The sequence below is a fragment of the Eschrichtius robustus genome, chromosome 1 (assembly GCF_028021215.1).
Source record: "Eschrichtius robustus isolate mEscRob2 chromosome 1, mEscRob2.pri, whole genome shotgun sequence".
Classification (NCBI taxonomy): Eukaryota; Metazoa; Chordata; class Mammalia; order Artiodactyla; family Eschrichtiidae; genus Eschrichtius; species Eschrichtius robustus.
The window spans coordinates 2,053,559-2,080,950 of NC_090824.1; the positions used below are offsets into that span (position 1 = coordinate 2,053,559).

Sequence of the window (27,392 nt, forward strand, 5' to 3'; positions counted from 1 at the left end):
GGGAGCAGTATGAAAAGAATGGGTACATGGGGGTGGGGCTACTTCAGAAGGACCCCAGTAGAGAACTGGCACTCTGAAAACAGAAAGGCCAGCACAGGTGAAGCTCAGGTCCCACTCAGAATGTAAGACGTGTGATGTTTCCTGGCGGCCTAGTGGGACCACCGCAAGGGCAATTCCTTAATTACAGTGCAGCCCCGAGGCTCCTGCGTGGCCCAGTGGGGACCTGGGTCCCGGTGACTGACACACGTGCGTCTCACAGTTAACGTGAAGTCAGTTTTCCCCAGAAAGGGTCACTATGCACAGAGCATCTGCATCTTTAGAAGCAGGACCATAAGAGACTTATCTTGACAGTGACTCTTAGATCTGAACAGTTTACACAAAAATAACATTTGATGAAGTTACATTTTCAAGTACTTCAATTATGATCTCTGCGGTACACAGAAAAAGAACAGAATTGTACTTCCCTAAACAAATTATCTACCATATCAAGAATCTCATCCAGAAACTTCACGTGAATTAGAATATGTCCAGGAGCCTTACGTTTCTTATATCTTAATAGCACACAATTCAGTTCTCTGCTGACCCAGACTTGCAGTATCTGCAGGGAGTAACTATTATAACCCAGCTTGTCTTGTCTTTGACCACGCCGCCCTCTGTGGTCCATGTTACTTCTGAACTCTGAGAAAGCCTGCGCCAAGTGTCCTGTGAGAACCCAAGGGAGGGCTGTGTGCGTCCCCCCAACAGAGCAGCTCAGCACTTTCCCTACAGCAGCGGTTTCCAAACTTTTTAAGGAGCGCTGAAATCCTTTTTTAAAAAATTAAAATCTAATGTAGAACCCCAATATAAAATAAAACCTAAACAGCATTTTCTCATTATAAACATGTAACAAGTTCTTATGATAATAAAGTAAACAAGTAAGAACAATGAGGCTGCCTCAGAGAACCTGTGATCTGAACGTGAAGTTACAGACAGGTCCAGCCTCAGCGCCCACCTCAACTCCCAATTTATTTTTATCTTTTTTCTTGACTTGATGCACACAGGAAAGTGGCTGCAAATAGCAACAATGCTTAGTCTGCTTGCCCTGTAATCCCAGGGAAATCTGCACTCATGCAGAGACAGCATGAAACATTTTATCCTCACACCTGGACAGAGATGATGCGGGGACAGCAGTGTGTGAGCCTCTAAACCAAGGTGAGCTTCAAATGCGCTCCTCTGGTTGCACGCAATTACACCTCAATAAAGCTGAATCTAAAGAGCACTTAAGGGTAGACGAATGGAGAAAGACGGTGTGGCCCATATATACAATGGAATATTACTCACAGCCAGAAAAAGAAATGAAACTGAGGTAACTGTAGTGAGGTGGATGGACCCAGAGTCTGTCATACAGAGTGAAGTAAGTCAGAAAGAGAAAAAACAAATACCGTACGCTAACACATATATATGGAATCTAAAAAAAAATGGTTCTAATGAACCTAGGGGTAGGACAGGAATAAAGATGCAGACACAGAGAATGGACTTGAGGACATGGGGAGGGGGAAGGGTAAGCTGGGACGAAGTGAGGGAGTGGCATGGACATATACAGACTACCAAATGTAAAATAGCTAGTGGGAAGCAGCCGCATAGCACAGGGAGATCAGGGAGATCAGCTCGGTGCTTTGTGACCACCTAGAGGGGTGGGATAGGGGGGGGTGGGAGGGAGATGCAAGAGGGAGGAGATATGGGATACGTGTATATGTATAGCTGATTCACTTTGTTACACAGCAAAAACTAACACAACATAGTAAAGCAATTATACTCCAAAAAAGACGTTAAAAAAAACCAAACACCACCTAAGGGTGCATACTGCCTTTCCTGCCTCTTTTTAAAACGTAAATGTATGCTCTGAAAATAAAACTCAAGTCAAATGTTGGGAGAGCAGCACTAACTTCTCAGAACCTCAGAGCTTCCAAAGGAAACCAGTCTGAGAGCCAAGGCCTCCTGTTTGGGGGCGGTGCTGGTCTGAGCGGTGGCCTCAGGCGCCAGCTCTCGACTGTCCCTCCCTGGTTAACCCAAGCAGTTCTCTATTTACACACTGCTTCACATAAGACCCCATCTGAGGGGAGGGTTCCTTCTGCTGCTCAAAGTGAGTTTAGGAACCGCTGCACTGGATGACCGGCAATCTAGATTCTTTCAGTCAACTGGATCCAGCCCAGGCGAAGCGCCCTGGGGTGGATTCTGTCAAAGATGCAGAGTCGCTAGTGTCTAAAAGTCAAGTAAAAAGGTATCCAGCACCCAGCGTGTGTGCGTCCTGAGTGACAGCATGTCCACAGTGAGAGAGGAAAGGTGAGGTGAAGGGCAGAGAGCAGGAACTGGGCGGGGGTGGGGTCCCACCTCTGCCCACCGCACCGTGACGCCCGCCCGCCCGCCCTCCACGGAGGAATGAAAGCAGCTCTCCCTCACCCCCAAGTCTCAGTCTTGAAGACAGTAATAGAACTCTGAGATGTCAATAATTTTATTTTCACGTGATTTCATAGAAAGATTGACCTAGAAATACTGTCTCAAGAGAAAGCTCCTCCAGAACTTCATTCTAAAGGATCAAACCCTGCCCCCTGGCTCCTGAAGACCAGTGAAAAGAGGGGCCCTCTACACAAAGCACGCAGACAACAGCCACCACGGGGAGAGTACAGTACACAGTGCGGGCTGGACACGGACACGAGTAGGGCAGCGCCACCCTCATTTCCCTTTGGGCGACTGCCCAACGGGGTGAGTGGTCAAAGCAGATGCTGATTGGTTGTCTTGGCACAGGGAAACCAAAGCAAGGGAGCTGCCAGGTAAAGACAGTCGAAAGAGATGCTCTCCCTTAAAGCTTGGCCAACAACGTTCTGCACAAAATGTCAACTAGAGTGCTGACCCTTACCAAATTGCTACAGCTGTAGAAAATCCCAAAGAATAAATAGATTCAATAAGATAGACTATAAGAAAGTCCCAAACTACCATTTGGCAAAACGTCTGCACAATTACCTAATCAAACTGCATTACGTGACTTCAAAAAATCAAACTGCATTACATGACTTCAATCAAACTGCATTACGTGACTTCAAAAAAATCAACACTGCACCTGAATGCATTAAAGCTAATCCTGCATTCAACCCTCCCCCATAAAAGCAGAATTCCAAAGACACCAGCTCAATGTACAAAAAAATTACCCACGTGTTACAAAAATTCACTAGAAAGAAAATGTCCAGAAGGCAATACTGGAGAAACAGCAGTGGTAAGAATTTCCACAGAGGCAGAGTCAGAGCCTGGCCACAGAGGTGACATGTTTCTAATAGAGGCACATGCTCGGGACCCAAAAGCCTCCGGCAGGTAACCGTGGAGACCGGTGAGCCGCTGGGCCCTCCGTGGACTGAGCTGGGGCGTGAAGAGCAGCCACCCTAACATTCTCACTCCTGACCTGTTCTCTTCTACAGACGAGTTCTGTTTGAATCACCATTTTCCTTGGAAGTATTTAAATTAATTCTAACAAAATCTACAGCAGCCTCGTCAGTGAAATTAGGAGCACTGAAGTTAGCAATGGAAATGGGTAAGTTAAAAAAGCGAGTTAGTTATCTGCCACACTAATCCTAATATTAAAATAAAACCAAATTATGGATTATGCTTTAATAACCAGGACACTCAATCAGCATTTAAGTGCTCAAAGTTAAGCCAAACAGCTTTCATGGATTCCTAAAAAGAAGAAAATTACTACTTCAAACAAATAACAGACTTCAGTGTTAGCAGAAGAACTTACAAAAAGCTTAATTTTTCGTACTTAATTTGAGACAAGTAGGCTGTCTAGCAGGTAAGTCAGGAGATGCCAGAAAGCACTCCGGTGGGAGACGGCCCAGACTGCTGCCCGGGGCCTCGCAGCACGGGCTGAGCGCGCGCTGTGTACTGTACTTACCCCGTTCCACTCTACGCTCATACTCACTTCCTCCCCTCCGTCAGGGCCGCTCTCGTACTTGACCACATCCGCGCTGAGGCTCTCGCGGCTTCTCCGCTTCTCCATGTTCTCAGGGTCATTCAGCACTTCAGCTACTCTCTGTTTGTGAGCATTGTCAAGACCCTGCGAGCCAGGCAGGGGGAAAAGGGTTTGATCCATCAGTACTTAAAGTTTTATTGGGGATTTCTAAGATAACTAAATGTATATTAGGGGAAAAAAGTTCTTAAACATTGGAGGGAAAAATCAGAACAGTGATTCTCAGGAATGTACACTTAAGACTTGTGCATTTCACCGTATGTAAATTTTACCTCAAATGTTAAAAAATTATAAACAAATACTGAGCTCCAGGTTATGATGTGCACGCTGAAGTATTTAAAAGGAAGTGTACTGAGGTATACAACTTTGAAAGGCATCAAAAAAAAAGAAAGGACCGAAGGATGGATAGATGGGAGAGATGCTCGTGACTGAATCTCGGAGGCGGTACACGGGTATAAAATCCTCTCAACTTTGCTCTACGTTTGGAAGTTTCATGGTGAGACGCTGGGAAACTGCCCAGTTTTTGACACTTTAACATTACGTGCCTGGTGTTCCATGCCTCCAAAATAAGTACGGGGTTGAAAACTCGCGGATTACTTTGCTCTCAGTATAACATTTTTAAAAATCAGCCACTAATTTAACAAAAGGCATTTTAACAGCAAACGTTCCTACTCCTCAGAGTGCTGAGCAGCAGCAAGCGCTCGCCTGCTTTCTCAGCGTTCACCCCAGGCACATCTGAGTGAAAACATAACTGGATTAACACCCAGCAGCAAACGTTCTCCGTGTGCATTTCAGTACCATCTGATGACCAGGTGCAGCATGTCTTGTGTTCTACATGGACTCTCAACCCAAAAAGCTCATGCAAATACCGTCCCTTCGCTCACCCTCAAGGTTTCCTCCTCAGGGGGGCACAATACCCAAACAGACCATGTGCTGCGGTGACCTCCACAGTGAAGCAGACCGTGGCCCTCCCAGGCGCAGGAGGGGCTGTTCTCAACAAAGCACTAGCAACATCCCTTTCTCTAAACATCTGCAGCTCCTGACTCTAGACACCACTGGTTGGATAAACACTATTTGGCACCGGTTTACAGCAAAGCCTGGTGATGAAGGAGCACCACAGACCACTCCCAGTCGAGCCAGAATCCCACGCCGCCTACACGCAGGGCGCCCTCCCCTGAACAGTAGCCCCTCAGAGTCAGAAGACCTGGGAAGGACGACAGGACTCAAGAAAGGGGCTCCTGCAGGGCACAAGCTAGGAGAACACCACTGACAACACCTATGCTGGGCCTTCTCTAATCCCTCTGCACAGAATCTCTTGAAGGAAAAAATTCTAAGGTACCCATGGGTAAATTTAATCCCGGCCAAAAGGTGGCTATAAACCAACAACTGCATAATAGGCTACATATACACCATTCAGGGGAAAAAGCCACACCTGCCCCTCCAGCCCTAAAAACAGAAAACAAAACCTGCCATCTTTATATGCAGACACATACACAGTAATACATTAACTCCTTACTCTAAAACTGGTAATTAAAGGGCAAGAACTAAGCCTTTTTCCTGTATGTTCTTTACAACTGTATTTCAGCATAACTAAAATACCTCAGTTGATGAAGGAAAGTGCTTCAGCAGTCGGAAAGTGCTTCAGCAGTCCTTCTTATTGCCAAATAGTATTCCATCCCATGGATATACCACCTCCTGTATCCATTCATCCATCGACGAACATGTGTCTGTCTGTCCATTCAGCCTACTGAGAGTAATGCTGCCACGAACTGATGTGCACAAGCGCAGTCAATCCTCATCACTTACGGAGGCCGTATTTGCTAATTCACCTACTGGCCAAAATGTATCTGTAATCCTAAAATCAACACTCGCAGTGCTTTCATGGTCATTCACAGACACACAAAGTGGAGAAAACTTCGAGTCACCCGACGCGCACATCCCCAGCTAAGATCGAACAAGGTGACACTCTGCTTTCTTGTTTCACCTTATACTGTGAACAAGCATCCTCCCTCCGCCAGTCTAAATCACCTGGTGCCATGTTTTCCGCATTTCGGTCAGTGATTTCACTGTTTAAAACGGCCCCCGAGAGCAGTGCTCAAGTGTCCTCTGGTGTTCCTAAGCGCGAGAAGGCTGGGGTGTGCCTTATGGAGAAAGATAAGCTCTCTCCAGGCACAAGTTACAGTGCTGCTGGCCATGAATTCGATGCTAATGAATCAACAACATACACTAAATAAGGTGTCTTTAAACAGAAGCAGACCTAAAGCAAGGTTACGTATTGATCGGTTGAAGTAAATGTGACCAGAGGCTCCCAGGAACATAACTCTGTATCTCCCTAGGAACAACGGTTCAGTATCTGCTAATTCAGTGTTCAGAGCAACCTTATAGAACAGAAGTACCATGAATAACGAGAATCGGCTGTATTTGTTTTGAGTACCTGTGTTCCAGTCTCTCCAGTGTATACCTAGGAGTGGACTTGCGGGGTCAGATAGGGACTCTATGCTTCACTTTTGGATGAACCTCCAAACTGTTCTCTACAGAAGCTGCACCATTCTACGTCCCCACCAGCAGTGCACAGGGTTCCAATCTCTGCACCTCCTCCTCAACACTTGTTACTTCTGTTTTGTTTTGGAATTCTAGCCATCCCAGTGGGTGTGAAGTGGTACCTCGCTGTGGTTTTCATTTGCTTTCCCCTGATGACTAATGATGTTGAGCATCCTTCCATGTGCTTGTTGGCAGTTGTGTCGCATCTTCAGAGAAATGTCTACTCAGGTCCTGTGCTCGTTTTTTAATTAGGCGGTCCTTGTGTCTTTATACATTCTGGACACTAGACCTCCTCAGAGACGTGATTTGCAAATACGTCCACCCATTCTGTGAGTCTTTTCATTTTCTTGACAGTGTCCTTGAATGCACAAATGTTTCTAATTTTGGTGACTCTAACTGACTGACTTTTGCTTTTGTTGCTCGTGCTTTTGGTGTCATATTTACCATACATTTACATTATATTGTCCCTTGAACAAGATAATTTTACTTGTACAAACTAGAACAGTAAACATTTTCTATTTCTAAATCAAGGTTTCAGTAAGTCTCGTAAAAGAGAATCATTAAACTCAAAGTTAAAAACGGAAGGCTAAGTTAAAAACAGAAGGTTTTTGACTGACCTGTTTCCGTGACCTCATGGCTGCTTCTTCCAATGTTTCTGCAGCTTCAAATTTGCCTTGACGTCTGTAAAGTGCCCCAAGGTTTTTTAAAGTAGTTGTAACAGTTGGACTGTAAGAAAGCATATGATATACAAAACTATAAAATATAAGTTTTAGAGCAACCACTATCAACAGCACATAATCTAAAGGACAAACAGACTTATGTTTGGCTAAAATTATTTAAATTTCTATGGTATTTTTTTTTAACTGTAAAACTCTAACAGGCTCTTCTATGTCAAGCATCCCCTGCCTACTGCACTGAGCCCTGTGGCTGATGGGACATGCCCCTGTATTCCTTCCAGTCTGTGGCTGCTCCCACAGACCACCGAGCAGTCTCAACAGAAATGTCTATTCTGGGTCTGCCCAGTGACCATCAGGCTTCCCACCCCCGGGGCAGAGCTGACTGTGCCAGGCAGTAAAGAGGACACGTGTTTTAATGCTGCTATCTACCTTCTCCCCTCCCTCTACAAGTAGAGGGGAAGCAAAGTGAATCCAAAACTCATCACCAATGAGATCTGAGTCACAGAATGACGGTTGTGTGTGCGAAAGGATGAACAGTGTGGACACAGACAGTGTTTCTGCACTCCTCACAGAGCACTCTTACTAAGAAACGAGAAATAAACCTAGTTCATTTTAGTATAGATATACTTCAAGAGATTTCTTTCTTACTGATGATAGGCGCTTTAGAAATAAAGAAGCTATACTCCATGTCTCTGAGACAATTTACAGAACACTGGGAGAAACAAAGCACATGCAACTCAGAAGTTATGCTAAGTGCTATGGGGAACCCAAATAAGGAGTACTTGTTCCAAACTAGGGGTTCAGAGAGTTTTTCTGAAATAGAAGACTGGTAAACTAAGTCTTAAAGGGAGGGCAAAAGTTAAAATAGGAAAAAGACTGCAGGAAAGGTGTTGCAGTCAGAAGAGGAAATGGGCATCTACACAGGCTCATGGGCTGCTGGTGAAGGAGCTCACACAACCCTCTGCAGACACGGAGGCCCTGAGGGCTGCGGTAGAGACTGGGGTGTGCACCCGGACACACCTGCAAAGTGCTGGCTTTTGCACGTCTGCTGGCCTGTTTCCCGTGAGTTTGCTCTATGGCCACCTTAAATGTTGTGTCTCTATTTAGTCATCTTTTCTCCTGCGATTTGGTAGTTAGCCTTAGACACAGCATTAATGGACAGAACCAATATTTTACCCATGTGACCCATATTACGGTGGGTTTTGTGGACATGAATTACCTCATTTACAAAGTTATGGAGTTTTTATTGGAATTTGGGGAAAATCAGGGACTGTGCAACCACACCACTTTAAGGAACTTACACACTCGGTCGTTTACAAGCTACCTTTGAAGCATTAGCACCTTCCACAGCTGTGTCTTTGTTTTTCAGTTAAGCAGACGTACCTGTCAACTTTGCAGGCTTTGTACCAGCCACCATACTCTCCAAAAGAAGTCCCATCCTTTTGCTTTCCCTAAATTATAGCAAATAATTTCAAGTGAATAATTATCTTAAGCAATATATTCAATTTAGAATCTCTCGAAATAGTATGTCCTTACTTTGCATTCTTCTCTTTCCTCAGCATGCATCCAAATGGGTTTATTTTCATCTAGGGAAGAAAAAATGACATACTATAAACTGAAGCATAACAGAGCCCACAAAGTGGAAGTTGTCAATTTCAGCAACTGCAAGGTTTCTGTTTTGTTTTCCGTATGATCCTTCTCAGATATTACTTTTCACATCATGGACAGACACGGTTTCACAATGGAGAATAAAGACTATGAAGACAGAACCAGACCACAAGAAACCAGTAGGAAATGGCCATTCACATGCAGCTCTGTGAACAGAAGACACGGAATCAAAGGTACCTACCTAGACAGGGCAGGCAATGATCAAAAACATGGACAAATGCTAGGGTCCCTATAAGGAAACTTTTAATGCTAGAACCCTCACGTAACCCTTGGGACTATTTAGAATTTGAACAACTAACATTAAACAAAAGTCTAAGAAATAGTAGTAAGATGTTGGGAGCAAAAATGGAAAAACTACAAATCAATATTCCTTTACAATTTTCTTCACTTTTGAGAACACTGACACATACCACTCATCCAAAGCTTCCACATCCTGGAGGATAAGCAGTCTTAAAAGTGAAGGTTATGGGCTTCCCTGGTGGCGCAGTGGTTAAGAATCCGCCTGCCAATGCAAGGGACACGGGTTCGAGCCCTGGCCCGGGAAGATCCCACATGCTGCGGAGCAACTAGGCCCGTGCGCCACAACTACTGAGGCTGCGCTCTAGAGCCCGTGCACCACAACTGCTGAAGCCCGCAAGCCTAGAGCCTGTGCTCCGCAACAAGCGAAGCCACGACAGTGAGAAGCCTGCACACTGCAACGAAGAGGAGCCCCTGCTCACCGCAACCAGAGAAAGCCGAAGCACAGCAAAGACCCAATGCAGCCAAAAATAAAAACAAATAAATAAATAAATTTTTTTTAAAAAGTGAAGGTTATGAAAATACTTTTATGACATGAAAAATGCTTAAGCTACAAGTATAAAGGAAAATAAGCAGTATACATGATTATATATAAAGTGTGGTTTCAATTATGCAAATCAATAGGCAGAAAAGGACAGAAAGACACTAAAAAAATTAAAAGACATATTTGGGTGATGAAATTATAGGTGATTTTCATGTTCCCATCTCTTCACTTATTTTTGAGGTTTCTGGAGAATAAAACCTGTGCTCCCACCCAATCCAACCACTCATCAGCTACCCATCCTGGGCAAGTCACTTAGCCTGCAGTGTCCTCGCGCTCCTAAAATGGAGTAATGTGTGACCCACTTCACAGGACTGTTGAGAAAAGTAAATAAGATTACACATTTAAACTGTTTTTAACTAAAAGACTAGTATGTGGTTAACTATTCTTAGGATTATTTGGCATGTCATAGGAGAAGAATGAAACTAGTTTTAAATACTGGTTTTAAAAGAGTGAACATTTGCATAGCAAAGGAAACCATAAACAAAATGAAAAGACAACTTACGGAATGGGAGAAAATATTTGCAAATGATGCAACTGACAAGGGCTTAATTTCCAAAATATACAAACAGCTCCCACAACTCAACAACAAAAAAACAAACAACCCAATCAAAAAATGGGCAGAAGACCTAAATAGACATTTCTCCAAAGAAGACATACAGATGGCCAACAGTCACAAGAAAAGATGCTCAACATAACTAATCATTACAGAAATGCAAATCAAAACTACAATGAGGTTATCACCTCACATCAGTCAGAATGGCCATCATTAAAAAGTCTACAAATAACAAATGCTGGAGAAGGTATAGAAAAAGGGACCCTCCTGCACTGTTGGTGGGAATGTAAATTGGTGCAGCCACTATAGAAAACAGTATGGAGGTTCCTCAGAAAACTAAAAATAGAATTACCGTAGGATCCAGCAATCCCACTCCTGGGCATATATCCAGACAAAACTGTAACTCAAAAAGATACAATGCATCCCTGTGTTCACAGCAGCACTATTCACAATAGCCAAGATATGGAAACAACCTAAATGGATAAAGAAGATGTGGTACATATATACAATGGAATACTACTCAGCCATAAAAAAAGAACGAAATAATGCCATTTGCAGCAACATGGATGCAACTAGAGCTTATCATACTAAGTGAAGTAAGTCAGAAAAAGACAAATACCATATGATACCACTCATATGTGGAATCTAAAATATGACTCAAATGAACCTATCTATGAAACAGAAACAGACTCACAGACATAGAGAACAGACTGGTGGTTGCCAAAGGGAAGGGGGGTGGGGGAGGAGTGGAGTGGGAGTTTGGGGTTAGCAGATGCAAGCTATTATATACAGAATGAATAAACAACAAGGTCCTCCTGTACAGCACAGGGAACTATATCAGGTATCCTATGATAAACCATAATGGAAAAGAATATAAAAAAAAAAGAATGTAAATATATAACTGAACCACTTTGTTGTACAGCAGTAATTAACAACATTGTAAATCAACTATACTTCAATTTTAAAAAAAAACAACAGTGAGACTAACCAGGGAAGTTTTGAAAAGGAAGAGTACTTACAGACTTGGTCACATCACATATCTAACTTCACCCCCACCCCGCCTCACTGCAAACCTCAGCAGCCAAGAAGATGTGCAACTGGTACAAGAATCAATACCTGCATAAATGGAGAGGAATGGTCCAGCAGAAAAACAACCGCCACCATTACCACTACCACTACCACCAGCAACAAAATCCTTGACTTGATAAAGAATTTAGAATAGGACCTTACAAATGAGTGGGGGGAATGGAAGGATTATTCAGTTAGTGGTGCTGGTACAATTGTTTAAATACTTGAAAAATAATTGTGTATCACAATTATTAAAAAAAAAAGAGTCAACAGTATTTAAAGCTTAATAACACTGTTATTTACTGCAGTTTTAGCTTTATGTACTACTCTAAGCCTATTGTTAGAACAGACAAGAATCCACCACAGTTAAGAGAACTAGGTTTCCTGACAACAAACCAGGTCATGGGTTTCAATGCTGCACTATAGCCAAGAAGGCCCTGTGACCTGAAAGCCACGCCCCGACAGCAAACCAGGACACATGTGCACCTTGCCTAAAGAAAAAATGCCTTTCTGTCCTACGTTTTAACATTTGTGTGGAGGATAAATCCGAGTACAGAAAAACTGCTTTTAACTAGAACCCAATTAACTGGACTTCATGCTACTATTTTTAGTAGAAAGAAGCTAGCAAATCGCAAGGAAACAAGTCTTCCCCAAGAGTAAATTTTTTTAAAGAAGCACTAAGGAGATGGCCTGGAATCAACACAAAACCAGCAAGGCCTCTACAGTTAGACGAGGACATGAAAGTTCCCTGTGAACTGTACAGGTCCAGGGAGGTGGGCTGTTATCCAATCCCGGCACAACCGCAAACGGAATCCATTTTCAAAATGATGAGCCTGAGGCATTACGATCTTCTGATAGTAAGAGATTTACTGCTCCGCTTGTTAACAGAAAAAAACTAATACCCTTTTCCAAGATTTTTCAAAAGTGGTTTCTAGAAACTCTCTATAGAAGAAAATATTTATTAATCAAAACCTCTTTTTCCGCACGAATTCTAAGGTTTCCCACACGCTAGTAACAACTGTCCACATTCTGAAATCCTTATGGAATAGGTAGTAAAGGGGGGAAGACGCCTTATGTAACACACAAACATTGTTTTACTGAGCAATTAAAATCTTATAAAATATTAAGCACCTACAATACTTTAAGGGATACAAAGGAGACAGGCCTTAGCTCTTTAAGGCCGTCAAACAATCCAGCAGGCCTGGGATGGGTCAAGAATTTGCATTTCTGACAGGTCCCAACTGGTGCTGAAATTGCTGGTTCCTGCCGGCACTTTGAGAACCACTGTACTACAGAGCAATTCTAGAAAGCATTAATGACTCCAGGAAGGCTTTCTGGAGTCAGTGCATCTAGGTTGTGCCTAAAGCACGTGTGGACTCCGGTGAGGGTAGCGTGGTCCATCACCCTGACCACAGGCTACATGACTCCATTATCGGTAATGCCAGGGCAGGCATGCAGGGTTCACCATGGTCATTGGATGATGAATGATGAGCCGATGGGCACTCACTCAGACTGGGTCACGTCCTCTCCAATAAGCGCTCCATGGAAAATCATTTCTAAAATTCAAATTAAATTCTATCTTGAAAATACTGTGATGACTTGGGTATTACCAAGTTCAAGCTGGAAATCACTATTTTTTTTTTATCCTTTTGCTTCATGGAAATCACTATGTTTAACGCATCCTACAACTGCATCTGCTTAGAAACAAAAGTGTATTTCTTACCATCTACAGAACCAAACTCCCTTTCATGTGCGCGAGTGAGAATCTCTTTGTACAGTGTTTCTGCTTGCTTGAATTTTCCTTGCTTCAGATAGCAGGATGCCTTAAAATAAAACAAAGTACTTACTATTCTTCATACGTTAAGTGAAGCATACGTTCTTATTTATAGGTTAAACTATGAAACAGAGTCCAGGTTTCAGGAAGACAGTAATCTGACTCTATCTATAAGGTTGTACCTCTGTCAACGTACCAGGTTATTTTTCGTTTTGGCCACATTGGGGTCATCAGGCCCCAGTTTTGTTTGGTAGATCTCGAGGGCTCTTTGATAATAATATTCTACTTCTTCGTACTTGCCCTGGTTCTGGCACAGTAAGGCCAAGTTATTTAACTGCTTGGCAACATCGGGGTGATCCTTTCCCAAAACCTGGGAATAAAAAATAGTGTATTAGAAACACTTATTATTTGTTTCACATGGTACCATCCGATCCATTCTCTACCCTATCATGAGAAGGCGCTTTCTAAACAGAAATACGACTGTGCCTTGCTTCCAGGCTTATGATGTTTAAATGGCTCCCCATGCAATAATAAAAATAACTTAACCAGAATTTGTTGAACTCCTTATTCTTGTGGGGAGGGGACTATGCTGATTTCTTTCACGTGCTTTAGTGTCTTTAATTCTTATAACAATCCTACCTGGTAGGTAATACTATGCACAGTCTGAAGACGAGGAAACTGGGTTTTATAAAGGCTGTTTAATGTGGCCGCCCAGTCCTTGAAGTACCTGAACTTACACCTGGCCCTTCTGAGTCTAACGACATTACACTTATTCCTGCACAGAACAGCCTTCAAAGGAAACTTCCAATTCTTCAATTCACATCCTACGTATCCGTTCACAAACAGACCCAGATTCTCTGAGCATCCCAAACCACTTCCCTCGCATTTCAAACTTCACCCCTCAGGGCTCTTCGAACTTGAACTTACTGTCCCAGACGCCCGACGCTCTTCTCCCAGCACTGCCCTGCTCCCCACCCCCCACTAAACAACTCATCTTTCAGGTTTCTTTTCAGGTCCCCTCAGAGAGGACCTCCTTATATCCAATTTAAGGGAGCCCTCAGCCCATCCCTACCCAGTTTACTCACAAGCACATCACCTGGTTTTTTTCTTTCTTTGCAAGTATCACTACCCAAAACTATCTTATTTATCTATTTAGTCCTTTGTCGCCTGACTCTCACCCGTTAAGATGTAAGCCTCAGGGTGCAAATGCCTTGTCTCAATGTCTGGATGTAATGTCCTCTCAGCACCTCGGACGGTGCTGGCACACAGATGGACGACTAAACACGACAGTGCTTCCTCAGGACCTGAGCCAGCCATCCAGTCTCTCACCTTGCGCCTTTACCTACGCAGCCCCCAATGAGGCAGGCTGCCTCTCCATCCCCTCTGCATTCCCCACCTCTCCCTGCCTGGGAAGCTCTGACCTCGGTTTTTGAGACTCAGCTCCAATGCTGGCTGTTTGTGGGAGGCCATGCCCAGCGCAGTCCCAGCCCTGTACCTGGAGAAGCCCCTGCTCTATGTGTTCCCTGAGCTCTAGGCTAGAAGCCAAAGCACCTGCCTTCCCAAGGTCTGCCTGCTGCACTGTGTCCCCAGGGAAGGGACTGTGTCTAATTTGAAATCACCAACTCTAACCAAGCAGGGAGTCCCCAAGTCCTCAATAAATGTCTGCTACACGACTGAGTGAAAGAGCAAATATATATGAATGAATCTGATATATCATCATCTACAGTTCATAATCCTTAATTTGATACATTTGTGGTTCTCCCTGATTTTAACGCCAGTCCACTCAAAATCTCAGTGGATAAATAAAAAATAAAATAAAAACTATTTTATTTTGTAAATATTATGCAGATGGCAACATGGACAAAACTTTACCTGCATAATGTGATAATCAGCCCCTTTTCAACCTCCCTTTCCCAAGTCCTTGCCATATGACTCAAAATTAAATGACTGATTGCTCAGTATCGATGGTAAATAATGACACAAAAAGTCAAATTAAAATATCATGGCATTGGACTTCCCTGGTGGCACAGGGGTTGGGAATCCGCCTGCCAATGCAGGGGACACGGGTTCGATCCCTGGTCCGGGAAGATCTCACATGCCACAGAGCAACTAAGTCCATGCGCCACAACTACTGAGCCTGCGCTCTACAGCCCGCGAGCCACAACTGCTGAGCCCACATGCTGCAACTACTGAAGCCCGCACGCCAACAGCCTGCGCTCCGCGACAAGAGAAGCCACCGCAACAAGAAACCTGCATACCGCAACGAAGAGTAGCCCCTGCTCGCCGCAACTAGAGAAAGCCCACACGCAGCAACAAGACCTAACGCAGCCAAAAACAAACAAATAAATAAACAAACAAACCTATATGTCATAAAATAACCTTTAAAAAAAAAAAATCATGGCATGGACCTGCCAAGTCTCTAACATTTGAATACACAGTCATACAGAGCACTGCTGAAATTAACAAGTTACATTTAAAAAATACCTAATTACTATAAACTGTATTAGCTGATATTAAATATCCATGACATTGACTTACTCTATAGCTCTGAGTTATTCTTTAGTTCTCAAAAACAATTATTCATTTTCTTCAGTTTCATAAGCATATTTGTTGACCTCATTTTTAAAATTTTAATGTTTTTCTTCTTGACAGGCACGTGCCCCACTGTCAATGAAATGCCCCCGTGCCTTCCACCTACAGGCCTGAGAAATTCCTTCTTCAGTTGAGTCATTTCTAGGCCTCAGGCTGGGAGGGCATGCAGACTCAAGGCTCCACCCTCTGCATACCCACTCCTCCTAAACTCCCATGTGTATGGGCCCATCTGGCTGCGTTTGGGGCTGCCCACCTAACTGAAGGGCTTATTTTCAGTAAATGGTCAGTGATGATATATCACAGTGGTCCTACCTTAAAGCTTAAAAGTGAGTTATTTAAAAAAAAAAAAGTGAGTTATTTAAAAGCATAAAACATAGCATCTCAAGGAGAACCGCCCCTGATCAGTCGCACCTTTTCTCTGATCTCCAGAGCTCTTTTACACAGCGGCTCAGCTTCTTTGTACTTTCCTCTTTTGCCGTAAAGCACTGCGAGGTTATTCAGAGTTGCGGCCACCTACCAACACAGGGAACCGCGAAGAACGGTAAACGACAGCAGTGGAGGGGATGTGAGACATCACACACTCATCACGCCCAGTATGTGCAGGGAAGAGCTCTCAGCTGCATGAAGGAACAGGACTCCACTTGAGGAGAAAGAGCAGTCTCACTGTCTACAGACAGACTGCATAAAGTAACACTGCCGAATATTAAAATTAAACAAATCAACATCAACAGGATCTTGATTTTTTTTTTAATTTCACTGAAAGCCACAAAGCCAACCAAAATAGATCTATATGCAAATCTGACCAGATTTTAATAAAAAGACAATACAAGATCTTTACGAAAGAATTTACAGAAGTACATGCAATTTGATTTAGGATCAAAAAACACAGTACGTGATCCATTTGAGGTGGGGTGATAAACAACTTAAGTGCACACTGACACCTGCTAAATGGGAGTCACCAGCACTGAAGCTCATCATTTGCACTAAGTGAGGGAAGTCCTACCTGTGCCGTCCAGTGAAAAGGCAGCTCTTAAATCTTCCCTGTTGAGTTTAATATTAAAATGAGATGGGTATAAAAATACATGAGAGAAAATAATATATAAAAAGAATGAAAGAACCAGTATACAAACCGCAGGATGATCTTTGCCCAGAGTTTTTTCACGGATGGCCAAGGCATCATTCAGTAGATTAGCTGCATCTTTGTATTTATTCTGGTCTCTAAGTTGAAAAACATACAATTAAGTGTTATAGACACAGCTTACTACATCTCTTTAAAATGTAATTTTGGAACTAAAGAAATAAAAGTTAAGCTTCAGTTATTAAAAAATAGACATTAACTATTAAAACTATTAAAAACACTCCTAATGTAGGAGAAAAAGACTCCATCAATAAACGTACTGGCAAGGTGAGCTGGGTGTCGGGCCTGATTAGCTTTTGAACCTGGCCCTCCCATCTAGATCACTGGGACAATACTACCGTCATAACCCCGCCACACAGTAAGCGAGGCCGTCCAGAACAGTGAGGCAGACGGAACGGATTCCGGTGTCTGCACCCAGCTCTGCCAGCTACCGGCTGCGTGGCTCTGGCACGTCACGTGGGCTCCACAGTCACAGTCGGCCCACCTAAAAAGGAAGGATGTGACTCACAGAGCTGCTCTAAGAAGTTAATGATTCGCCACATGCCATGGAAAAGCCTGTGAAACAGAAGCCCAGGACGCACCCCGCAGTGTCTGCTGGAGCAGGGCAGGGCAAAGGGTCCTGCTGACAGTGGGGAGACAGAAGCACCTCCAGCCCCAGCCCCCTTGGTTTAAGTGCTACCTGATGATGGGGCTGCAAACCAGTTATTTACTTTGTGAGACTGAGTACACATACTTCCCAACTGAGTAAGAACGGCTGCCCAGCAAGGCTTTGCCCTGCAGAAGCCAGACTGTCCTGCAGAACACTGGAAGGGCTGATAAGGCTTCCAGATCCTCCGAAGCACACGAATTCTGGCCAAGTATATAGGTTTTGGACTTCCCTGGTGGTGCAGTGGTTAAGAATCCGCCTGCCAATGCAGGGCACACAGGCTCGAGCCCTGGTCCGGGAAGATCCCACATGCCATGGAGCAACTAAGCCTGTGGGCCACAACTACTGAACCTGCGCGCCACAGCTACTGAAGCACGCGCGCCTAGAGCCCGTGCTCCGCAACAAGAGAAGCCACTGCAATGAGAAGCCCACACACCACAACGAAGAGTAGCCCCCGCTCGCCTCAACTAGAGAAAGCCAACGAAGACCCAACACAGCCAAAAAATAGATGAATAAATATATATTAAAAAAAAAAGGTAACAGAACATTCACAGAAGGACACAAATGACTAAAAACACATAATCACAGAATACAAATTAATACACAATGCTGCACTTCTCCATTAATAAAGAGTAAGAGACAACCAGCCCAGCCCCAGGCTGGTGATGGAGGAGGAGCGTGAACTGGCACCACCTTCCTGAAAGCAGCTGGGCAACATGTACCAAGAAGCGTATCATGTTTTTGTTTTGTTTTTTTTATTTATTTATTTTATTTATTTATTTTTGGCTGTGTTGGGTCTTCATTGCTGCGCGCAGGCTTTCTCTAGTTGCAGCGAGCAGGGGCTACTCTTCGTTGCGGTGCACGGGCTTCTCCTTGCAGTGGCTTCTCTTGCTGCAGAGCACAGGCTCTAGGTGTGCAGGCTTCAGGAGTTGTGGCACGTGGGCTCAGTAGTTGTGGCACGTGGGCTCAGCAGTTGCGGCTCGCGGACTCTAGAGCACAGGCTCAGTAGCTGTGGCGCACGGGCTTAGTTGCTCTGCTGCATGTGGGATCTTCCCAGACCAGGGATCGAACCCGTGTCCCCTGCATTGGTAGGCGGGTTGTCAACCACTGCGCCACCAGGGAAGCCCACGTATCATGTTTATACTCTAACCCGCTTTAGGAATTGACACTAAAACAAAATACAAAATCCTGAGCAAAAGATGTTCATCAGTAGATTAATGCCGCCCCCCAAAAAAGCTTACAATTAAATGTCCCTTAATAGAAAAATGTTGAAATAGAGTTATGGTACAGCTCTAGGACACAATATTGAATATGAATATATACGTAGCTGCTAACTTTTTTCAAATGTTCTGCTGACATGAGTAAACTCTCACACTATAGTGCGAAGGAAAAACACAAGACTGAGGAGAGGCCACCGAATTCCCAGCACCCAGCACAATGACATCTGTGTGACCACGCACCCTAAGTACAACAAATTCCAGTGGCATTCTACGCATATTTTTTATTTAACTCGTTTACAGTAAAAATATCTACCATCAGCCAGAAACTCTCATGTTCTTCGTAGGCATGTAAATTTTTTAAAGACCTTTCTGGAATGAAATTTAGCATAATCTACCAAGATTTTAAATGCAAATACCTGTGACTAAGGAATTCTTACAGTAATGCATAACAGTAAAAATCTGCAAACCTAAATGTCCATCAGCACGAAACCTGTCAAAAAATGTCAGGACTACCTGTAAACCAGAGTGCTATGCAGCACGGAAAAGGCTACGCTGCTCTCGAAGCCGAGCCGCGGCGGCGGCGTGGAGCCGCGGCGGCGGCGTGGCGGTGCTCAGTTTCCTTCCGGTGCTCTTTAAGGCGATCAGCTCCCTCTCGGGACAGTCTACTCCTCTTCTCTTCATGGAGCCCTCCCCCTCCTTTCCCCCTCCCTGCTCAGGTTCCCAGCTCCATCCCCGCCAGCCCCACGCAGCTGGGCTGCCCTGCCTCCAGGCTCCAGCCCCCTCGGGTCCTGTGCACTCCCCACAGCCACTCTCCTAAGACCTGGCACCTGCAGAGTGCCCAGCCCTTCCAGCCCCATCCCTTACTACTGCCAAACAGGATGCAGGAGTCTGCCCCAAACACACCCTTCAAGGCCGCGGAAAGCGCTCGCACCCCTCCATTAGGCCTTCCCTAATCCTCTCAGCTGGAAGGCATCTTTTCTGTTCCATGAACACTTCTGGGTTACTTTCTTTCTTTATTGGCCATACCAAGCGGCTTATGGGATCATAGTTCCCCAACCACGGACTGAACCCGGACCCCAGCAGTGAAAGCGCAGAGTCCTAATTCCTGGACCGCCAGGGAATTCCCGCTTCTGTGTTATTTTATTAACAACAATCTCCCTGCTTCTATAATTACACATGAACACAGCCAGCCTATTCTCTAAACAAGGTCCTCAGTTCCTTTAGAAACAGGTTTAGATGATGCTGTTTGACTATTTCACAGTGCCAGGTAAACACCATGTCTCACATCCCCTGCAACCCTTCAGAGGCTCGGAAAAGCTAAGGGCTCTGGACAGCATCCTCTGTCTAGGGGCCACTTAGCAGAGATACAAACTGAACTCTCCTGACTTCAAATTCCACGTTCTGGTTTCTCCTTGAGAACAGGTATTATGTATTCATCTTTAGGGACTCACAGGAACCAGCCCAAAGTCTTACATACGTCTGGATCTCAAAACTGTTGGCTAAATTGAAACAACCAAACTAATGAAGAAAAATGGAGCAGTTCACTGAAACCCACCACACTGGAGTGGCCACAGCAAACCAGTCCTGCGTGTGAGTAACACCCCGACCTGCTCGATTTCAGGTCAGTTCGGCTAAAAGACAGAGGCAGACAAAGGGCTCCCACGTACCACTGCCCAGTGCCTAGGCAAACTATTTAATTCCATTCAGGAAGTTCACCAAAGGCTTCTGAGTTAGCAAACATGTTCAAGTGACTCAAGGTGGAGACAAGAAGACAACCTGGTCCTCAACTTCAAGGAGCCAGGATCCCGGGAGAAGAGATGACAAAATTCAAATCACCCGGAGGCCAAGTACAGGGCAAGTGCTGCGAGAGAGGCAGGGACAGGGTTATGGGGCACAACTTGGGAAGGGGCACGTGGAGCCCTGGATTCAGAAAGGAGAGAGAGCTGACAAGGCCTCAGAAAGGCAGGGGGTACGGGCAGGCAGGGTGGGCAGAAGGAGCCTGGTATACCAAGTATTGTGGGGAAAAAAATCAAAAGAGCTTAGCTTGGCCAGAGCGAAGGGTGCTGTGGGCTAGTCCCGGAAGGCTGCCTGGGAGCCCCAGGCAGCGTCCGTTCTTCAGGGTCACACTCTTGCCAGAGAGCTTGCTAAATGTTTGCACTGAACCCCTGGCTGTCTGAAGACAAATGGATGATAAGGCTGGAAAAGTAGCTCGTAACAGTTTACAGACATGCATTTTTAGGGCAAGCTCGTTAAAAACGTCGTCTCTAGGTAAAATCAAGAGAATAAAATGAGGACTACTAGCCTGTACACCAAGGCCAGGATGTTGAGCATGGTGGCCACGTCCGGGTGGTCATGGCCAGAGGTCTTCTCCAGGTCCTCCAGGGCCTGCTTGCAGAGGGGCACGGCGACCTCGTAGCGCCCCTGCGAGGCGTACTGGATGACCAGGTTGTGCAGGGTGCGCAGCCGCGCGGGGATCTCGTAGCCGCCCTGCTGGGCAGCCGCCGCTGCGCTGCTCTGCTGCTGCTGCACTACACAGAGAAGGGCTCACTTCAGGTGACAGAGAAAATCACCCGGTGACACCAGCTGATTAGCACTCCCTGCTCTGGCTCTGGTCCAGGTCAGCACGTGGTCCCCACTGTACCAAACCTGTCCAGCGTTCCCCAGGCAGGCGAGGCAACACCAGCAACTTGTCGGGGGTGCCGCGCGCACCCCAACAGTGTGGTGAGACTGCTCTTGGCACCAGGAAAACTCCTTTGCCCTTTCGCTCTGTGAGAATCCACAGATCGCGTCGGAACTGCTGGTGCATGCCCCTGTTTACGAGGGCTGGCTTAACACGCTACTCTATCCCAGCGAGAAAATGACTCGCAATTCTCTGGGGAACCACGAGGCAGCCCGAGTGTGCAAGGGCTCCTGAGAGGCAGGCTGCAGGCACGCCACCGCCTGCTAATGACGGCAATTACACCCCAAGAGGACCCGCCACCTCGGTCTGCATGCTGCCATTTAACCACCACTCCCAACTTACTCCCTTGACCGGGCTCGTCATCGTCATTTGGGAAGAGGTCATCCAGAGGTTCTTTGGTGGAATCAGTGTCTTTGTCCTCCTATAAAACCAACCCAGGACAATATTAGTCTTACAAATACTATAAATCCTGCACTGGAAATCTTTGATACAAATTTCATTTAAACTAAAAATAGAAAAGATGGTTTGTTTTTCAGATCAAATATAGGACTAGCCACAATTTGGTCTATCCATCAGTTTAGTAAAGAGTAATAAAAAGCCTGCTAGGCTGAACTCAAAGTACTTGTGCGGTCAGGAGTGGCAGAACAGATCACGATGGCATCTCTGTGCCTTAGTCGTCACCCGTGTCCTACAGAAGTTCAAAGAGCAGGGAAGCCCTTACTTGAAATAAATTTTATTTGGAAACCAAATGATTAAAATGGCAAATCTCTGAATACCACAGAACTGGCAGACTGGACACCCCCCTCCCCACCCAGCATCTCCACCGCAGGACCCCTAAGAGCAGTGTGACAGCCTATGACTCGTGTCCCCCACAGATGAGCCTTCGGGTAAAATGAGTGACCACACGATGGAGAGAACAGACAGCAGCTTGACCAGGTGAGAACTCAGCATCGCCCTGGCGCAGACGGACACCATCTGCCTCTGGAAGGGACCTGAGAGGCACACGTCACTTTTATAACATTCCCATCTGGGACACACAGTCCAAACACACTCATGAGGAAACACTAGACAAACCCAAACTGAGGAACAATCTATGAAGTAACTGGCCTGTATTCTTCAAGAATACCAGTGTCATGAAAGACAAAGACAGGCTTTCTTCTTTCTGTGAAAGGACCTGTTCCAGATGAAAGATGACTAAAGGAACGTGACCACTATGTCCAACGTGTGGTCCTGAACTGGATCCTGGAATGAGCGAAAAACGTCATCAAGGACTCTGCTGAGACAATCGGCAAAAATGGAATCTGGGCTGCAGAGGAGAGAGGAAGCACTGCGCCTGGGTTCAACCTCCTGAATCTAACCCCGGCCCTGGGTCCCACAGGAGAACTCCTCGTGCTAAGGAAATGCACCAGCAGCGGTAGGAGGAACAGGGCAGAAAAATTCTCACGCGAACCCCCTAAAAGGGGAGGCAGGGTTAGCTCATTGTATCTCTTCTCCAAGCTAGACACGTTTTCCAAATTAAAAGTTTTAAATGTCTCTGATTCTATGAGACCAGCTTTCCCCTGCTCAATGTTATCCAGTTTTCCAGGTGAATCAACTTCTCTATTCTTATTCCCACAGCAACCTACAGGAGTTATGTCTTTTAAATCAAAACATTCAGTTGCTCCTGACCTAGAGATGCAAGGGAGAAATACAGTATGCCTCATAAAACAGGGTGCTATGGACTAACTGTGCCCAAAATCATGTTGAAGCCCTAACCCCCAGTGTGATGGTATTTGGAGGGAATTAGGTTAGATAAAATCACGAGGGTGAGGCCCTCACGATGGGATTGGTACCCTAATAACAAGAGACATCAGAGAGCTAGCTCTCCCTCCCCCCACACCCACACCCTGCCATGTGCAAACATAGTAAGAAGACAGCTGTCTGCAAGCTGGGAAAAGGGTCCTCACCAGAAACCAGCCATGCTGGCACCCTGATATCTGACTTCCAGCCTCCAGATCTATGAGAAAGTAAATGATCTCCTGTTTAAGCCACCTAGTCTACGGTATTTGGTTATGGTAGCCTAAGCTAAGACACAAGGCAAGTGTAGGTCTGCTGGCACAATACACAAAACCATTCCTACAGTCTTAGGATGAGGGCTCAGACTGCAGACACAAATGTGGAACTCAATGGTAGAAAGATTATGTAGTGAACATGCCTAGAACTATGTAGGCATTAAAAAAATGTTAGCTCAAAATACCATGTGAAATCCTGGACTGGATTCTAGAGCAGAAAAGGGACACTAATGGAAGGACTGTTGAAATCCAAAGAAAGGCTGTAGTTTCGTTAATAGTAATGCAGCAACGTTAATTTCTTACTTTTAACAAACGTACTGCTAGGGACTGAATGTTTGTCCTCCCCACCCACAAATTCATATGTTGAAGCCCTAATCGTCAATGTGATGATATCTGGAGGTGGGGCCTCTGGGAGGCAGTGTGGATTAGATGCGGTCATGAGGATGGGGCCACCATGACAACATTAGTTACACAAAGAGGAAGAGACCCTAGGTCTCTCTCTCTCTCTTTGCACACATGCACCAGGGAGGCCACATGAAGACACACCAGGAAGAAGGCCCTCACCAAGAAACCGACCAAGCTGTCACCCTGATCTCAGACTTGCAGCTTCCAGAACCAGGAGAAATTAAGTGTCTACCGTTTAAGCCATGCAGCCTGCGGTATTCTGGAGACAGACAGTGCCCCAAGTTAACTCAGATACGTAACGTGGTGATACAAGATGTTAACACTAGGGGAACCTGGGTGAAGGGCATGTGGGAATTCTCTTTACAGTATCACGTCAAGAGACCTAGGGTCTCTTCCTCTTTGTGTAACTAATGTCATCATGGTGGCCCCATCCTCATGACCGCATCTAATCCACACTACCTCCCAGAGGCCCCACCTCCGACTTTTCTGTGAATCTAAAATTATTCCAAAATAAAGAAGGTTACTTTAAAAAAAAGTTAACTGAATCAGAAATAAACAGTAAACGAAAAATAGTCATCGAGATTGGGATGAACATCCAGAGAGAGCCAACAGATGAAGGAAAAGACCAAGATCCTTGGGGGACCCTAACATCCAGGAACCACAGGAGAGACCAAGAAGGAGGCATGAGCGAGGGACCAGGAGAACCAAGCGGTGTCCTGGGAGCAGGGGAGAGGGTTTCCAAGAGAAAGTGAAGCTCCACCATGAGCTACAGAGGTCGTCCCGAGTCTGGATTACAGGCGAGTGGATCAGGGCACTGTTGAAGGAAAAGCATCCCCGCAGCGTGACGGGCACGGAGGCCAGACCGCAAAGGGTGAGGGTGCTCAGGGGATCTCAAGCTGCGACAGGCCTCGTTGAAGGCAATGGCACCTCTTTGCGTTTATTTTATATTTACAAAGTATTTTTACATTTTCTGACCATCGTTCAAAAAAAACACATACGAAAAAACTACTCCACAGAGAACTTATATGACTTGCCCAGGGACTCAGTCCCAAGACCCTTAATCCTTGGTCTTGTTAAACACAATCGCTGGAGGGGAGAGGAAAACACTGCCGGCTTTACTGAAACAATCTACCGACGATAACGTGGTAACCGTCAATACTGCATTCCTACAGAACCACTTACTGATGGAGAAATGTCATCATCGTATTTTTTTAGCTGATTCATGAATTCCAGATGCTTCTTTTCTTCCTCCAGTTGAGCCACAGACTGCTCACTCTTCTGCAATTTCTGCTGCGTGTTGGCCAATTCATCCCGCAGCCACTGATTCTCCTGGCACAGACGACGAACCTGTGCACGCAGCTTCTGCTTCTCCGACTCGACGGCATTCAGGTGATTTGACAGAGCCATCATAACCTAGACAGACAGAAACGCTGACAGCACTCCACTACTCAGCCCAACAAACGCCACCTCCCGTCTCCGCAAGCGTCCTGGGGTTGTAGCCCTAGCTGACACCTGCAGACACGTGCTCCGAAGTACATACAAGTACAATTTGCCATTACTTCTATTTCCACACTTTAGTCACAGGCTACATTCGGGGCGTGATCAAGAATATCACATGCTCAGAACACCTATGAAAAATGCATTTTTTTTTCTGTTTAGAACGCATCTCGAATGGACTAGCAATGGACAGGCAGCTACTGTACTGATGAAGCTGTGTTTTTTTTTACTTTTTATCTAGATGGCACCAACAGAATTTCTCAGAGACCCTTTGCCACGGGTGAGAGCACATGCACACACCTGCACACGTGTGCAGAGTGCAGGTCACTCTGTGAGGGGCTGGTGGTGGAGCTGGGGCGGGGCGCACAGACAAGTCTTCCTCGCCACTGCAGGGGAAGGGACGAAGGCTCTGTGGTGTGGCCAGCACCAGGAGTCAGGACGCCCTGACGCACTCATAAGCGGAGGTCCCTACTGGGCTCTGCCTGGGGTGCACTGATGGGTCTCAGGGACGGGCCTGCCTGGGAGGATAAGGGCTGAAAGAGTTGGAGAGGAAAGCCGGCTTCGGTCTGTTCTCTCTGCAGACCGTGCACCTGCCCCTCCCTCTTTATTATCCTCCTAGGTCTAAAACCTGAAACTCTAGAAGGCGGGGCTCTTTCCTCCTTCTTCTTTTAACCCCAATATCTGCCAAACTAAAAAAGGAGGTTCACCCCTATATCGCTTTTCAACACAACTTGCAAAATAAGAGATTCACAATAGACAAAGTCCTACAATTAGAATCTGTAACATGCTTAGGATGAAGAATTCTAAAATCAGGGTATGGCCATCACTTTGGTACAGAATGATTTCCTCTGGGAAAGCAGGAACTGGTAAACCAGAAGCCCCACTTCTGCCTCATTCATTCACTATACAAGAAGAAAGCTAAGAAAGAAAGAAGCCAATTTTTAGTGTATTGAATTTTACCTAAAATATGTTGGCAAAGCTGAAAGTTATGGCCGGGGGGCAGGGGGCACACCTAAATGTTTCCAATTTTTTCATCTCTATGTCTAGCAGGATAGAAACAAAGGTTTAGTCAAGTGCATTAGACAATCTTGTCTTGGGGTACTGCAGAGACTATGAGCTGTTGGCCAACATTCACCCTTCTTCCTCAGGCTTAAGAACCTGGAACTCTAAGGGGCAAGACAACATTCCCCAGTGTCCCTCACAACTAGGTGTGCCCACGGAACCAAGTTCTGTCCAATGAGATGTAAGCAGAGTGCCACGCACACTTCAAGGAGGTAAAGGGAGGAGGCACACCCTTCCTGCCCCTTCGCAGTCCTAGAGTGGGGTCACGTGGCTGCAGCTGGGACTCTGTCTTAGCCCACGAGACAGGCTGGCTGGGGTGTAGTGCAGCAGGTGGCAGGGGCCTGGGTACCCTTGACAACCATACAGCTATGGTACCTATCTGGGACAGCCCACCTCAATATGTGCTTTACATATGCCTAAGATATTTAAGCCACTGTTTTTGTTTTTTGATATATGCAGCCAAATCAAATCCTAACTGACACAGAGTTACCTCTATTCTCGCTCTACTTTTTAAAATTTAGACATGCCCAAATCATCATTTGTATAACATACACAACCCACATAGAAGCTGATTTCTATTATTCTATAAGTATCTGCCCTCTAGTTTAGTTAAACCTCATCTGTCAAACAAAGTCTCCACTTTTCCAGACTGGCAAGTTCATGTTCATATCTGAGACTTATACCTGGGCCTCACTCAGGCCAAGCTCCAACATTTCCAGTGACTTTCGGATCATGTTTGATTTCTCTTCCACCAGATTACTTTCGTCATCTTTCTTCAAACACTTCAGCGTCTCCAGTAAACTTTGTAAAATGGAATTGTGCTCATTCTTCAGAGCCTCCAGGCCCTGAATTACTTGCTTTGTCTTAGAAATAATTTCATCCTGCGTAAGCTTCTCCAACTTGTCTTCCTTTATGTACACCATTGTGGACATGTTGTCATACATTCTAGGATGGAAAAAGAAAAAAAAGATAGACATCTCAT

The 27,392-nt window shown here is 45.4% G+C and overlaps 1 protein-coding gene across 14 annotated transcripts in view; it reads right to left on the reverse strand.

Moving 5' to 3' along the window:
• The window catches only part of KLC1 (kinesin light chain 1), a 58,324-nt gene that overhangs the window by 14,352 nt on the left and 16,580 nt on the right, over positions 1 to 27,392 (reverse strand). For 7 of the 14 annotated variants that reach the window (XM_068539844.1, XM_068539810.1, XM_068539793.1 and 4 more), the window contains exons 2-13: positions 27,094 to 27,355; positions 25,034 to 25,264; positions 21,738 to 21,816; positions 21,018 to 21,243; positions 16,842 to 16,929; positions 16,123 to 16,224; positions 13,316 to 13,489; positions 13,069 to 13,168; positions 8,752 to 8,801; positions 8,599 to 8,666; positions 7,156 to 7,264; positions 3,950 to 4,084 (exon numbers count right to left, since the gene is read on the reverse strand). In XM_068539844.1, the coding sequence (XP_068395945.1) occupies positions 3,950 to 4,084; positions 7,156 to 7,264; positions 8,599 to 8,666; positions 8,752 to 8,801; positions 13,069 to 13,168; positions 13,316 to 13,489; positions 16,123 to 16,224; positions 16,842 to 16,929; positions 21,018 to 21,243; positions 21,738 to 21,816; positions 25,034 to 25,264; positions 27,094 to 27,354 (1,623 nt within the window). In that variant the 5' untranslated portion in view covers position 27,355. Of the gene's footprint in view, positions 1 to 3,922; positions 4,085 to 7,155; positions 7,265 to 8,598; positions 8,667 to 8,751; positions 8,802 to 13,068; positions 13,169 to 13,315; positions 13,490 to 16,122; positions 16,225 to 16,841; positions 16,930 to 21,017; positions 21,244 to 21,737; positions 21,817 to 25,033; positions 25,265 to 27,093; positions 27,356 to 27,392 lie in introns of all 14 variants that reach the window. The other 7 variants (XM_068539801.1, XM_068539766.1, XM_068539758.1 and 4 more) reach the window with 2 other exon arrangements.